The 16,569-nt window shown below is 36.8% G+C and overlaps 1 protein-coding gene across 6 annotated transcripts in view; it reads right to left on the reverse strand.

Moving 5' to 3' along the window:
- Nucleotides 1-914: 914 nt before the first annotated feature.
- Nucleotides 915-16,569, reverse strand: part of N4BP2 (NEDD4 binding protein 2) — an 81,889-nt gene continuing 66,234 nt past the window's right edge. For 5 of the 6 annotated variants that reach the window (XM_084900241.1, XM_084900242.1, XM_084900239.1 and 2 more), the window contains exons 16-17: nucleotides 6,452-6,575; nucleotides 915-4,237 (exon numbers count right to left, since the gene is read on the reverse strand). In XM_084900241.1, coding sequence (XP_084756367.1) covers nucleotides 4,192-4,237; nucleotides 6,452-6,575 — 170 coding nt within the window. In that variant the 3' untranslated portion in view covers nucleotides 915-4,191. The remainder of the gene's footprint in view (nucleotides 4,238-6,451; nucleotides 6,576-16,569) is intronic. The other variant, XM_084900238.1, reaches the window with a different exon arrangement.

Genomic DNA, 16,569 nt, shown 5'->3' on the forward strand with positions numbered 1-16,569 from the left:
AATTCTTACTCTTATGATGGAAATGACTCAACATTAGGTTCAAGTCTTACCCTTGCCACTAACTAGCAAATCCATCTCTAAGCCTTTGTAAGACACCTATATTAAAAAAGTTTTTTTTGAGTCTTAAAATGTAATGTATGTGACAGTGTTCCACAACACAACAGTTGAGAGTTGATGAAAAAATTATTAGATACTGGGGGACAGATTTTCCATCTTGTCTCACATTATATCCCCAGTAACAAGTATTCAATAAACACTCAAAAAGAAATATTTTTAAGTTGCTAAATGAGTGAGTTATTCTATTTAGGAAGTTCAAAGGTCTTTAATATTAACTAAAGTTATTACTTGAATCCTTTTAAAAAAAAAAAGTAAATCTTGACATCTGTCAAAGGTATGAAGAGATAATATATTTATCTGGTTCAAAAGTGGATCCCTTATTGCTATATCAAAATAATTTAAACTGGAATAAAAGTTGTGGTATAGTAATAAAATTTTATGACACTTTTTCCTTGAGATTACACAGGTATGCATGCTGGCAGGGGGGAGATGGGTTGGCCAGAGTTGCTAAGAGGGGAGGAAGGAGTGGGAGACATCTGTAATAGTGTCAAGAATTTTTTAAAAATAAAGTAAAATTTTTAAAAATATATCTTTATTGATTTCAGAGCAGAAAGGAGAGGGAGATAGAAACATCTATGATACAGAAAATCATTGATTGGCTGCCTCCTGCATGCCCTCCACTGGGGATGGAGCCCAGAACTCTGGCATGTGCCCTTGACCTGAATTGAACCTGGAACCCTTCAGTCCACACTGAACCAAACCAGCGAAGGCCAAATGTTTCTTTAAATAAATACATGTTTTTAATATTTAAACTACTAACCTTACCATATCAAATAAAATATTTCCTCACACCAGACTATGTCTAAAAGTATTTTATTAAATTAAATATGTAATTTGCAAATGGCTTAAGAAATTTTTAAAGCAAAGTTACAAAACATTTTCAATAAAAAAGTAGAGTTAACAGCAAAATTACATTTTCTTTATAGAACAAATAAAAACATTTAATTTCTGATATACTGTCTGAAACTTTTATTACCATATATTCTCCAACAGATAGCTGCAATGATGTACTTTAATGAGAAGTTTCACGGTTAATTCAGTCATGAGTTAATAACATGTTCATTACTTGGACCATAAAAGTCAATTGCTCAACTTTATGGAAAATCATAAAATTTCTCATCATACAATGTGAAGTTCTAAAAGGCTCTTCGAGATGTACATGTAGTCTAGCCTTGTTTTTCTATTAAATTCCCTAAAGAAGCATTAAGTAACACTGTAAACTTGAATTACGTTTCAAAAATAAGCACCATTAACAAACATTCTACATAAACTTAACTTTTTTTTTTTTGGCCACACAAACATTTAAATTTGTTTCTTTTACATGTAATTAAAAATAAACACTATTTAACCATTGCAGGAAAAATTAACAAACTTCATCTCATTGCACAATGGAAAAGCACTTGGGAAAAGTACTTGGAAAAAAACAGCAAACATTATTTTTGTATCTTTTTTACACATTCTGTCATTTTCTTAAATTGAGAGCAGTTAAGACATTGTCAGAGCAATTTCCTGAGTTTCAAACTTTCCAATTTCCAGTTCAGACCAAACTTGTGTATCCTTTTTCTATGCATATAAAACACTTGAATTTTAAAAGAAACCGAACAAAAATAAAGGACTGGAAACAATACAAAAGAAATGTTTGGCTTTTCTTCTCAAAATGTGTTATAATACACAAGACATTTTAAAATATGCCAGGAATTCTACTATATAATATGTCCTATATTTAAAGGCCATAGAATTGCAAATAACATAAAAGAAAACACTAATAAATTGGAAACATAACTCAATCTGAAAATAACATAGGCATATATGAACAGCTAATAAATAAAAAATGTAAAATAACATGCTTCCATTTCTCAGGTGCAAGCAAGGAAGTGGATGGATTAAAATACTGTTAAGGGTCTCCTCAGTCCAGCTGCATGTTCCCTGTGGTTTCCACATTGTTCTCTTTTCCCCCTGGTAGATACTGGGACAAGAGACTACTGAAAGATATAACTGTTACTAAAACCTTCCAAACTACACAAGTGTTGCACTTTTAAAATATTAGTACTTCTGCAAAGAGCCAACCTAATGAATAATGTACTAGCACAAATATAACACCACATATAAACTTTGAAAATCCCTACACTATCTTTACTTTTGATACATAGGATTTTAAAATGGGCAAAACAAGGAACGATTATAAAAATTTTTTCATAATTATGCGTTGCTTAAACTATGCTAGACAGTGGGGTAGGCAGCAGTATAGCATTAAACAGCTTTACAAAAATACATTGATGCTTAAAATGTGACTATATATTTATGAATGACGATTAAGGAGAAATACCCTAGGTTTAGCAAAATAAAGTACAACATTAAAGTTGACAACATAAAACAAAACTTCTTTCATTTGGTTTTTGCCACGAAACACCTCACCTTTTGTCCTTTTTGACTGCTCCCACATTAATGATAATTATATTATTATTAAAATAAGTTTAGCTGAAGTGCTCAAAAGCAATTTTTAAACTGGGTGTGGAAATATAAAAACACAAAATATGCAGCTACACACTTGAATAACTCTAGGTTTTAGTATTGTTAATCACATTTCTTACATCATATTAATTTATACTTAAAAATACTTTATATCATTAACAATTGAAATGAACTGTTTTATTTTTAATGTATATAACTCTTCTAGACATTACTAAAAACATTTGCTAAACTGCTGGCATTTTTTCTTTTTTTAACAAGTTATTACAAACATAGAATATGAATAATACAACAATTATCAGTTACTAACCATTTCTAAATAATAAACATATTTTTATTTTTGTGGAAATAAATTCAACAACACAGCTCTTCTTTTAAAAGCATGCTGTCATGATATATAAAAGTGTGTTTTTGAGTTCTATTTTCATTAATATGTGTTATTTTAGGAAACCCTTCTGTAATCGAGTGTTCATTCAGTAACAGTTCAATCCTCTAATTCCTGATCCAAATGATTTTTTAAGCTTGTCAAAGAGCAACACAATTGTTAAAATTTATGTTGAAAAATATTCTCCATATCTAAAGTCAAATTTATTTAAACCACTGTCTCATATGGGAAATTAAACTTTACCACATTAAACTTGTATTGACATACTTTAACACACTAACAGGACTTTTTAGCTGACCAAAACACAGAAACCAGTGAAGGTTTTCTTCCAGGAAGTTGGCTCTTTTTAAAAAGTTAAAAACTTTTAAATTGTAGTGATTCTTTTTATACTTATATCAAAAATGTTTTCTATATTTGTTTTTAAGTTAACTGAATTTTGACCTTACTGCAGCCTAGAAAATACACACCTCAAATATAAAAGACGGCTCTTCAGAACTATCTTAAATACCACTTACACAGTTCTATACGACGGCAACATTTGGTAGATATCTCACCACTTCTCCTCTGAAAATTTCCTGCCTTTGGAAGGTATAAAACTGCAATAAAATCTCAGACCCCAACTTTCCTTCTGGAAATGCCCACACGCAGAAAAAAGAAACAGAAGGTTAAGAGATCAAAACCATATACAAATACAAAGCAGAAGAAAGCACAACAACATGTCTTCCTTCCAATAGGATATAGCAAAATAAAAAGATTTTTTAAAATTTTGTTCTGAAATAAAAAAGCATTCAAGTGTTTTTATTAGCTCTCCTTTCTTTCATTACTATTACTGTGTGTTTTTTTAACACTAGGCTTTGAGGCATGAACCAAGTCTCAAAGTACTTAAATGCCTCTCATAGATATTAGACCTTCACTAAACATCAAACAATTAATAGAAAGATAAATTCTCTTTTAGAAAGAATCTGTGCACTTTCAAACTTTAAAACTGGATCTAATAATTTTATCTAAGAAAATTATCTTTAATATTTTAACATATTTGGCATATAATTCAATAAAAAATTAAACTTCTCTTGAATTTTAAAAAACATCATCACATTTTGTTTTATAATTGGAATTATTTCTAATAAAACACATGTTGATAGTAAAATTGACTAAATTACTGCAAATAAAACTAATTTTAACCTACAAACCTTCACACTTCAAAGTCAAGGATGTTTATTTTACTTTAGCATGACCTTCAAGCACCCTGGTTTAATTTCAGAGAACCTGCAAAAATGAGAAAAGAGTAATTTTAAAGATAAAAATTTCTAACTAGGTAAGAAATGTATATTATAATCAATTCCAAAGGCCTATCCTATGTAATCAAAGCCTAATGTGCTAAGTGTCCAGTCGTCCAGTTGGCCATTCAGCCAATCAAAACATATATGCTAATAATGATGTGCTAAGGCAGTGTACATCAACTGCTGTTATGATGTACACTGACCACCAGGGGGAAGGCAGTTGACTGGTCGACCAGTCAATCATGCACTGGTGGGGTCCCGTGGCCTGGCCTACACCCTCTTGTAATCCGGGATCTCTCAGGGGACATCAGAGAGCCAATTTTGACCCAACGGCAGAACAACCAGTCACTATGGCATGCACTGACCAACAGGGGGCAGAAACTCAATGCAGGAGCTGCCTCTGGTGGTCAATGCACTTCCACAAGGGTGCACAGCTCAGCCAGAAGCCGGGCTCATGGCTAGCAAGCACAGCGGCAGTGGTGGAGACAGGGAGCAGGCCTAAGCCATCAGTGAGACATCCCTCAAAGGCTTCTGGACTGCAAGGGTGCAGACCAGCTGAGGGACACTCCCCTCCACACCCAGTTCATGCTTTTTGTGCATGGAGCTTCTAGCACCAAATATATTTACTATCAAAGTACCCTCAATAACCAGGATCAGTATCTATGCTTATGTTTCTTTTAATCTGTTGTCAAAATAAATACAATCCTAAGGCTTGGGTTTACTAACTTAATAGTTATAATAATTTAAGATTTATCAAAATTCTCAAGTCTGAATTTGACCTTCATGAAGAAGAGCATACTATATCAAGGATAAGATAATGTCTACATTTTATTATTTCTATGCTTTGTGTAACAATAAGAAATCTAATAGGTAAGTTTGATTCATCAGGTCATTAAATGGTTCTAACTCCCTCAGTGTGAAATTTAAAATTAAAAAAAAAACAAAAAACAAAACTTGTCTCTAAAACAGTTCATTAATCCCAATGTGATAATGTTCTGGTTTTATAAAAGTAACTATAATGTCATCTTTTTTTGCTCAAAACACTACCATTCTCTAAAATGTAACCAAACAACATTTATTACATGGCATAAAAAAATATGCTTTACTAACTGAAATTAGTAGTAGGGAGAGAAGGCTACTTAATGAGATATATCCTCAGGGAATCTATGATATCTATCAACAGATCTTTATTCTTAGACTTTTTTTTATTGTTGCTTTCTGTTGCAGAATGATAATCACTTAATAAAGAAGAACAGTTCATATCTGTCAGCTAAGATCATTAATACCATTTAACTTATAAAGATATATAAATTCACAGTGACTACAGTGTTTCTGCTAATACTTAAACACATCTAAATTATAGGAAAAACTTCTAATTCCTTCCAAAATACATCTACTTTCAAAAGGATAATTAAACAGCAATCTTAAACTATTATATGTGTAACTTAATTATCTTGGATAATACATTATCAAAGAAATACAAATATTATTACTTTCTTTTAGATTTTAAATTTATTTTTTTAAATATATTTCATTGATTTTTTTTTTTACAGAGAGGAAGGGAGAGAGAGTTAGAAACATCAATGAGAGAGAAACATCAATCAGCTGCCTCCTGCACGCCCCCTACTGGGGATGTGCCAGTAACCAGCGTACATGACCTTGACCGGAATCGAATCTGGGACCTTTCAGCCCGCAGGCCGACGCTCTATCCACTGAGCCAAACCAGTTTCAGCAAGATTTTAAATTTATAACAAAAGTAGTTTTGTCAGATGACTGATTACTTCAATAACAAATACATTTTTCTTTCTTTTCTGGTTTACTGAACATCATAAATCCAGCAGGGAATTATAATTTAAGCATGACTGTAGCTAAAACCAGATGGTCAAATTTAGTTAACTACTTTAACATACCTTTCTGGGCACACTCTTAAGTGTTTACTATCTATAGCACATGTGTCAAACACAAGGCCCGCGGGCCAAATCCGGCCGGCCAGGCCTTGCAATGTGGCCTGCACCGCGCTGTCATCACTGCACTCCGCTGTCAGTTTATGAGATTGTCAGTTTATGACTGTTCAGTAAACCATTCGGCCCGCGATTTAGGCTGGATTTTAGATTTTGGCCCCTTCTCTGATTGAGTTCGACACCCCTAATCTATAGCTATGGGTAATTGTCAATTATCAGTAACAGCAATTTATACTCACCTGAAGCTATGGCTTGTGAGGTATTTAATGACAGCTGGCTTGATACGAGCTACTCCTCCCTGACTGTGATTGCCTCTCCCCGTAATCACAGACAGATAGGGTTTGCCACCATTCTGCTTAAATTCTGTTACAAAAGGAATTGGAATAGTTCAAATAATTTAAATTACATTCTCAACAGAAAACAAATGTGAACTACTCAAAACACATGCGAAATTATTTTCAAGAGGATTTACAGATTCATTACTTTAAAAAACCCAGAAATTATATATATTTCTTTTTTCGTTTTTTTATTAAGGTATTATATGTGTACATATCTTACCAATTCCCCCCCCCCACTCCCATACATGCCCTCCCTCCCCAGAGTTTTGCGTCCATTGGTTATGCTTATATGCATGCATACTATAGTCTTTTGGTTGATCTCTTATCTCCCCCATATCTCCCTCTCCTCCCCACTGTAATTTGACAGTCTATTTGTTGCTTTACTGTCTCTGTGTCTATCTTTTTGTTCATCAGTTTAGAACTGATATTTTTAAATATAAGTTTTATCTACACTGTTGAAGTATGGAAGCCTTATAAGCCATCCATGTGCCTAAAAACTAAAGTGAAACTTTTTCCCCTGTGGCAAAGGAGATTTCCTTGTGCTATCAAAATATCTCTCTGAAATAACAATAATTACAATATGATACCTAAAAATTATTACACCCCTGGAATCAGACATTGCTTGAAGTGATTTACAATTACTAAGAATCTTCACAACAACCCCATTAGTTACGGTAAATGCTCTGAAGCCAGTCAGCTTTGGACTAACTGGCTGCTCTGCCATTAAGTGACTGAGTGTTATGACCTCAGACAAGTTACTTAGCCTATCTGTGCTTGTTTCCTCATCAGTAAAGAGGGATATAAAGCAAGTACTTTAAAAAGTATCCCCCTGAGCGGCCAGGCCCGGAGCAGCCGGGTCAGGTGTGGCCAGGCCCGGAGTAGCAGCTGCCAGGCTGGGAGCGGCCAGGCCCGGAGCAGCAGGGTCTGGTGCGGCCAGGCCCGAAGCAGCAGTTGCCAGGCTGGGAGCGGCCAGGCCTGGAGCAGCCGGGTCTGGTGCGGCCAGGCCCGGAGCAGCAGCTGCCAGGCTGGGAGCGGCCAGGCCTGGAGCAGCCGGGCCCAGAGCAGCCGGGCCCAGAGCAGCCGGGTCGGGTGCGGCCAGGCCCGGAGCAGCAGCAGCCATGTCCACAGCAACTAGGTAGGGAGCGGCAGTGACCAGACCCGGAGCAGCTGGTTGTGGAACGAACCAGAGCAACAGAGGCCAGGCCTGGAGCAGCTTGCTCCTCACCTGCCCCTGCCCCACAGCTGCCTCTCAGACATGGCTGGAAACTTTTGTAGGAACTTGAGGGTCTGCTCAATCAAGTGATGAAGGCTTAGATCTGGATGTGTTGAGTTAGTATAGAGCTGGGGTGTTGATCTGTGAGTGCCTTGGGTGGAGCCTGGATGAGGCTGGATGACCTATTTGGAAATGTCTTTTGTGTGAAATGTATCATTGGGCATGTGGAGGTATTATTGATATGAGAAAATGCTAAGTAACTGATTTACTATCTGAAAAGGGATTTACTATCGGGGAAAGGGAGGGAGGAAGAGACTGAACATAAACTGCACCTATGGATGAGGACAATGGGGGATGGGGAGAGGGCGGAGGGTGGGTGGGGGGGAACCTGGTGGAGGGGGGAAGAAATGAGGAACCTTTGTAATAATATGAACAATAAAGATTGATTAAAAAAATAAATAAAAAATAAAAAAAATAAAATAAGTATCCCCCTCAGAAATGGCTACAACAAACCCACTAAATATAACATAGACTGCAGTCTGTTAAAAGGTAATTATTAACTTAAGAATTTCTTCCAAATAGGTGATTTTTAAATATTGAGTGAACCTGCGATTCTTAGAAGACGCTGCTCCTACTCTGGCAATGACCTTGAGAAAATCAGATATGTAAATCCTGAAAGTCAAGAATAGCTACAATAAAATTCTAAAAGCCTGTTAATAAGAGTTGACTTATGGTAATGAATTTAATAAATACTTGTTCCTCAGTTATAAATAGCACAAGTTTTTACTTTTAGCATAAAATACATATACATACAATAAAAACATTCCTTATTCTGCTTGTCAAGTTGCCCTAAGATTATAAACATAACCAATGGACACCAGACATGGGGGGGGAGGGGGGCAGGTGAAGGCATATGCAGGAGGGTAGGGGAGGCTGTGGGGAGATCAAGGGAGGGAAAAAGGAGACATATTACTACTATTTGTAATGCTTTAAACAGTTGCCCTAAGACTTCAGCAGATCCACAGCAGATGGTTTTTCAAGTTCCATGTCTCCAGGGCAATATTTGGCCTGGAATTTTAAGAGGACATGTTTCTCTTGCAGTTTTAATTCCTTCTTTGCTTAAGATCTCCATTTCTACTTTAAGCTATATCTAATACTTCAAGCAATATTTTATACAAAATTCAACTGAGCTGCGTTCTGGCTATACAAGGGTATTTACTTTGTAAAAAGTTTATATACCATACAATTATTATTTGTGCCTTTTTACTTATGGGTGTGATATTACAAATAAAAGTTTGCTTTTAAGAGAACTTGAGTCTCATCCTGGCTGGTTTTCTCAGTGATTAGAGCTCTTGCCAGCAGACCAAAGGATCACAGGTTCAATTCCTGGTCAAGGACTCACACCTCAATTGCAGGATCAATCCTTGGCCTTCTTCAGGTCACATGAGGGAGGCAGTCAATCAGCATGTCTCTCTCATCTCTCTTCTCCCACCTCCTTTTTCCCTTCCACTTTGTCTAAAAATCAATGGAAAAATATCCTTGGGTGAAAGGATTTTAAAAAACAAAACTTGAATCTCTGAACTAATTCACTCTCACCACCCCTTCACTGCTTAACTAAGTATAATTCACCACTCCTTCACTACTTAACTATAATTCACTTTCACCATTCCTTCACTACTTAACTACCGTGTTTCCCCGAAAATAAGACATCCTCCGAAAATAAAACCTAGCCCATGGAAAGATAAGACATCCCCTGAAAATAAGACCTAGCACAACTTTGGGAGAAAAAATTAATATAAGACACTGTCTTATTTTCGGGGAAACAGGGTATAATTCATTCTCACCATTCCTTCACTACTTAACACTTGTTCACTCTCACCACTCCTTCACTGCTCTAAGTATAATTCACTTTCACCATTCCTTCACTACTTAACTAGCTATAATTCACTCACCACTCCTTTACTACTGCTCCTCTCATCAGTTAGGGTGGTCATTTATACCAATCCCCTCTTTCAGTAGTTTACTTACTGCTCTGAAAACATTGTTTATTTGAATCACATGCCTCAAATAAAGTGTTCGAAGATGTTTGTTGAATGAATTAATGTACTGGTATATGTTCACAAATTTCAGGTTATTCCTGCTGTTTACCACCTTTTAAAAAACTAACTCATTTTTAAGCATATGCTAAATTACTTATCACTTCAATTGTAAATATTTCAGTATTATTTCAAAAAATAACCTTAAAAAACATAACCAATATGTCACCAAAATCTTGCAAAATTAAAAATACTTCCTTAATATGATTCTAAAAATATCCCCAGTCACAGAAACTATTTTTACAGGGATTTGTTTGTATCAGGGTTAAAACAAGTCCATACATTGTATTTGGTTGATATATTTCTTAAGGAACTTTTAATCTAAAGGTCCTCTCTCTGCCCCCCTTACCCGACTGGCTTGGCTCAGTGGTTGAGTGTAAAGTTATGAACCAGAAGGTCATGGTTCACTCCCAGTCACGGCACATGCCCAGATTGTGTGCAAGAAGCAGCTGATCAATGATGTTCTGGGAATTTCATCATTGATGTTCCTATCTCTCTCCCTCGCCCTTCCTCTCTGAAATTAAAAAAAAAAAAAAAAAAAAAAAAAAAAGGTTCTCCCATTGTGTTTTTCTTTGAAATTTGCTGGAAAAATTGGATCATTTATCCTAGATTTCCAGTCTGGATTTTACTGACTATATCTCCATGGTGCCATTTAACACGTTTCTATGATCCCTGTAAATCCCTGTGAAGTAGTTGTGAGATCTAAAGGCTTTATTTGTTTCTGGTTTATTTGGGGACAAAAATACTTCATGGGTGGTGGTGGTGTATATTTCAATCATGAAGACAGAAGGGTCAGATATCTTTTTTTTTTTTTACTCTTAATTCTGACAATCATCTTTTATGACAAAGCAATTCAGGGCAGAGTCACAGATTTTTCCCTTGGACACGTTTCTATTCAACAATATCACCACCTGGTGGTAACTGCAGTAACTACAGGTCACCACAGGTGGCAGCAAAATGGGACTTGGCTTCCAGAAAGAGTCTGTATCTTGGGTCTGACCAAGTATCTATCAAGTATTTATACAAGTTATGTAACTCCTATTTTTCTTGTAATTTTTGTATTATTATAAAATTCACATAATATAAAAATTTCAATTTTAAATTGTACAAATCAGTGATTTTTAGTATATTCTAATGATGTGCAACCATCAACACCATTTAATTCCAGAATATTCCATCTTCTCAAAAAGAAATTGTAAAGCTGTTAGCAGTCATTCCCTATTCCGCCCTTTTCCTCCTTTCTAGCAATCACTAATGTACTTTCTGCTTCTGTGGATTTGCCTGTTCTGGGAATTTCATCTAAATGGAAATCATATAAATATGTGGCCTTTTATATCTAGCTTCTTTCATATAGCACAATGTCTATAAGGTTCATCCATTTTGTAGTATGTATCAGTTCTTGACTCCTTTTTATGGCTGAATAATATTCCTCTGAGTGAATATTACACATTTGTTTGCCCAATCATTAGTTGATGGACATTTCGGTTGTTTTCACATCAGTGTACAAATTTTTTTTTTCTTTTCCATTTTTTTTTTTTTTTTACAGAGAGGAAGGGAGAGCAATAGAGAGTTAGAAACATCGATGAGAGAGAAAGACATCGATCAGCTGCCTCCTGCACACCCCCTACTGGGGATGTGCCTGCAACTAAGGCACATCCCCTTGACGGGAATTGAACCCAAGACCCCCCAGTCCGCAGGCCAACGCTCTATCCATTGAGCCAAACCGATTTCAGCCCATATACAAATTTTTGTGTGACTGGATTGTTTTCAATTCTCTAAGAGCAGAACTGCTGGGACATATGGTAATTCTATGTTTAACCTTTGGAGGAATGCCAACCTTTCCATAGTGGTGCACCATTTAACATTCCCACCAGCAATATATGAGGTTTGCAATTCTCCACATTCTTACAAACACTTATTATAAACTTTAAAAATCTGTGTCCTCATCTACAAAATGAGGAATACCTACCCTTTATTCAGTCATTTATTCAAAAGTATTTTTGAATATTGAAAAGGCTCTATATACAAATGTTAGGTCAATAATAATCACTGTCTCAATTCTAGGCCAGAAAGGCATTTAATAATTTATGCAATAAGCTTTTTTACAAATATTGTAATACACAGGAATACTACGAGAGGTTATTAATGGGGAGCCTAACTTTGGCCAAGAAATGAAAGTGTAGATAAACATACAGAAAAGGAGAGGCAGGCAAGGAACAGATTATATAGGGTTTGGGGAAATTATGTAAAATGAAACATGGCAACCTGTACTTTCTTATCACAATCCTAACCCTTTGCACTCCTCTGTCCCCTCTCAGGGGACATCGGAATTCTAGCATATCACTCGGATGTCCCCTCTCAGGGGGGGACATTGCAGTTTATTAGTGATTACGGGGAATTGAGTTAATTCTACGCACGTTTCCAGGACTGCTGGCTCCCAACTGCTCTCCTGCCTGCCTGCCTGCCTGCCTTCCTGATTGCCCCTAATCACTTCTGCCTGCCAGCCTGATCACCCCCTAACCATTCCCATGCCAGCCTGATTGATGTCTAACTGCTCCCCTGCCAGCCTCTTTGCCCCCAACTTCCCTCCTGTGCCAGCCTGGTCATGCCCCCAACTTCCCTCCTGTGCCAGCCTGGTCACCCCTAACTGCCCTCCCCTGCAGGTTTGATCACCCCCAACTACCCTCCCTTGCAGGCCTGGTCCCTTTCAGATGCCCTTCCTTGCTTGCCCGATGGCCCACAACTGCCCTCCCCTGCAGGCCTGGTGCCTCCCAACTGCCTCTCCTGCTTGCCTGATCGCCCACAACTGCCTCCCTTACAAGCCTGGTCCCTCCCAACTGCCCTCTCCTGCTGACCATCTTGTGTCGACATGGGGGAAAGATCTTTGACCACATGGGGGCAGCCATCTTGTGTGTTGGAGTGATGGTCAATCTGCATATTACTCTTTTATTAGATAGGATTTGTCCATTATCATCTGCCCTAATAGAAGGCAAAATCTATAGAAACCGTCTATCATTTTCACTGCTTTATCCTTGATGCCTAGAATATAGATAATAATCAAATTTATTAAATGATTTATTCATCTTCTAGCCCAGTGGTTGGCAAATTCATTAGTCAATAGAGCCAAATATTCATAATCCAATGATTGAAATTTTTTATTTTTTTTTTATTTTTTTTTAATAGATTTTATTAATTTTTTTTTTGCCCCCCTCCCTCCCTCCCACACATCCCCTCCCTCCCCAGAGTTTTGTGTCCATTGGTTGTACTTATATGCATGTATAAAAGTCCTTCGGTTGATCTATTATCTCCCCCAGATCTTCCTCCCCTCCCTGCTGTAATTTGACAGTCTACTTGTTGATATACTGTCTCTATATCTATCTTTTGGTTCATCAGTTTATAATGCTCTTTATTATCCACAAATGAGTGAGGTCATGTGGTGTTTCTTTTTCATTGATTGGCTTATTTCACTCAGCATGATGTTCTCCAATTCCATCCAGGTTGCTGCAAATGATGAGAATTCCTTCTTTTTTATGGCAGCATAGTATTCCATTGTGTAGATGTACCATAGGTTTTGGATCCAATCATCTGCTGACGGACACTTAGGCTGTTTCCAAATTCTGGCTATTGTAGATTGTGCTGCTATAAACATAGGGGTGCATATATCCTTTCTGATTGGTGTTTCTAGTTTCTTGGGATATATTCCTAGGAGTGGGATTACTGGGTCAAATGGGAGTTCCATTTTCAGTTTTTTGAGGAAACTCCACACTGTTCTCCACAGTGGTTGCACCAGTCTGCATTCCCACCAGCAGTGCACGAGGGTTCCTTTTTCTCCGCAACCTCGCCAACACTTGTCGTTTGTTGATTTGTTGATGTTGGCCATTCTGACAGGTGTGAGATGGTACCGCATTTTTGTTTTGATTTGCATCTCTCGGACAATTAGTGACTTTGAGCATGTTTTCATGTGCCTTTTGGCCTTCCTTCTGTCTTCTTTTGAAAATGTTCTATTTAGGTCCATTGCCCATTTTTTAATTGGATTATTTATTTTCCTTTTATTTAGTTGTATAAGCTGTTTGTAGATGTTGGAGATTAAACCTTTATCAGTGGTATCATTTGCAAATATGTTCTCCCACACTGTGGGCATTCTTGTTGTTTTGTTGATGGTTTCTTTTGCTGTAAAAAAGCTTTTTATTTTGATGTAGTCCCATTTGTTTATTTTCTCTTTAGCTTCCATTGCCCTAGGGGTAGTATCAGTGAAGAAGTTCTTTTGGCATACGTCTGAGATTTTGCTGCCTGTGGATGCTTCTAGTATTTTTATGGTTTCCCGTCTGATGTTTAAGTCCTGTATCCATTTTGAGTTTATTTTTGTGAATGGTGTAAGTTGGTGATCTGGTTTCATTCTTTTGCATGTGTCTGTCCAATTTTCCCAACACCATTTATTGAAGAAACTGTCTTGACTCCATTGTATATTCGTGCCTCCTTTGTCAAATATTAATTGAGCATAGTGATTTGGGTTGATATCTGGGTTCTCGATTCGATTCCATTGATCTATATGTCGGTTCTTGTGCCAGTACCAAGCTGTTTTGAGAACAGTGGCTTTGTAATATAGTTTGAAGTCTAGTATTGAGATCCCTCCTACTTTACTCTTCTTTCTCAGGATTGCTGTGGCTATTCGGGGTCTTTTATTGTTCCAAATGAACTTTTGGAGAGTTCTTTCTAGATCGGTGAAATATGTCGTTGGTATTTTAATGGGGAGTGCACTGAACCTATAGATTGCTTTAGGAAGTATGGACATTTTGATGATGTTGATCCTACCGATCCATGAACACGGTATGTTCTTCCATCTCCTTACATCTTCCTCTATCTCTTTTTTCAGTGTCGTGTAGTTTTCCGCATATAGGTCCTTTACTTCCTTAGTTAAATTTATCCCTAGGTATCTTAATTTTTTTGGTGCGATGGTAAATGGAATTGCTTTTTTAGTCTCTGTTTCTGCAGGTTCTCTGTTGGTGTATAGAAAAGCCATGGATTTCTTGGCATTAATTTTGTATCCTGCTACATTGCCAAATTTATTTATTAAGTCAATTAGTTTTTTAATGAAGTCTTTTGGGTTTTCTATGTACAATATCATGTCATCTGCAAATAAGGATAACTTTACTTCTTCTTTTCCTATTTGGATGCCTTTTATTTCCTCCTCTTGTCTAATTGCAATGGCTAGTACTTCCAGTACTATGTCAAACAGGAGTGGTGAGAGTGGGCATCCCTGTCTTGTTCCTGTTCTTAGAGGGAATGGTTTTAGTTTTTGCCCATTGAGTATAATGTTGGCTGTGGGTTTATCATATATAGCTTTTATTATGTTGAGGTATGATCCTTGTACTCCCACCTTGTTAAGAGTTTTTATCAGAAAAGGGTGTTGGATTTTATCGAATGCTTTTTCTGCATCAATTGATATGACTATATGATTTTTATCTTTCAATTTGTTTATGTGATGTATAACATTTATTGATTTGCGGATATTGTACCATGCTTGCATTCCTGGAATAAATCCTACTTGGTCGTGGTGTATGATCTTTGTGATGTTCTTCTGGAGTCAATTTGCTAGAATTTTGTTGAGGATTTTGGCATCTATGTTCATGAGGGATATTGGCCTGTAATTCTCTTTCATAGAGTTGTCTTTATCTGGTTTTGGTATTAGGGTGATGCTGGCTTCATAGAAGGAATGAAGTGTTCCTTCCTCTTGGATTTTTTGGAATAGTCTGAGGAGGATAGTTTTTAGTTCTTCCTTGAATGTTTGGTAAAACTCTCCTGTGAAGCCATCTGGCCCTGGGCTTTTGTTTGCTGGAAGCTTTTTGATGACTGTTTCAATTTCTTCCCAAGTCACTGGTTTATTGAGGTTTTTAGATTCTTCCTGATTGAGTTTTGGAAGATTATATTTTTCTAGGAATATGTCCATTTCCTCCAGGTTGTTCAGTTTGTTGGAGTAGAGTTGTTCATAGTATTTTGTAACAATCCGTTGTATTTCGGTGGGGTCTGTTGTTATTTCACCTCTTTCATTTCTGATTTTGTTTATTTGGGTCCTCTCTCTTTGTTTCTTGGTTAGTCTGGCTAGAGGTCCATCTATCTTGTTTATCCTTTCAAAGAACCAGCTCTTGGTTTTGTTGATCTTATGTATTGTTTCTTTGGTCTCTATGTCATTTATCTGTGCTCTGATTTTTGTTATTTCCTTCCTTCTACTTACACTGGGCTTTTCTTGTTGCTCTTTTTCTAACTCTTTGAGTTGTAGAGTTAGATCATTTGTTACACTTTTTTCTAGTTTTTTGCAATAGGCTTGTAGGGATATGAACTTCCCTCTCAAAACTGCTTTTGCTGTGTCCCATAGATTTTGGATTGTTGTGTTTTCATTGTCATTTGTTTCCAGGATGTTTTTAATTTCTTCCTTGATTTCTCTGGTAACCCAGTCCTTGTTTAATAGCATACTTGATTGAAATCTTTTAAACTTAAACTTCTTCTAATGCCTTCTTCAAAATAAACTTGCCCAGGCCATGGTATTTTGTGGAAGAGCCACATTCAAGAGGCCAAAGAGCGGCATGTGGCTCACGAGACAGTTTGCTGACCACAGCTCTAGACAGAATATCTACATATGTAAAAAGGCAGTGTCCGTAATGACTGAAGGCTCAATCAAACACCAGAAGTCAGTTCTACAGTCAGTGCTGGGT

The sequence above is a fragment of the Pipistrellus hanaki genome, assembly GCF_964339955.1.
Source record: "Pipistrellus hanaki genome assembly, chromosome: 1".
NCBI classification, from domain to species: domain Eukaryota; kingdom Metazoa; phylum Chordata; class Mammalia; order Chiroptera; family Vespertilionidae; genus Pipistrellus; species Pipistrellus hanaki.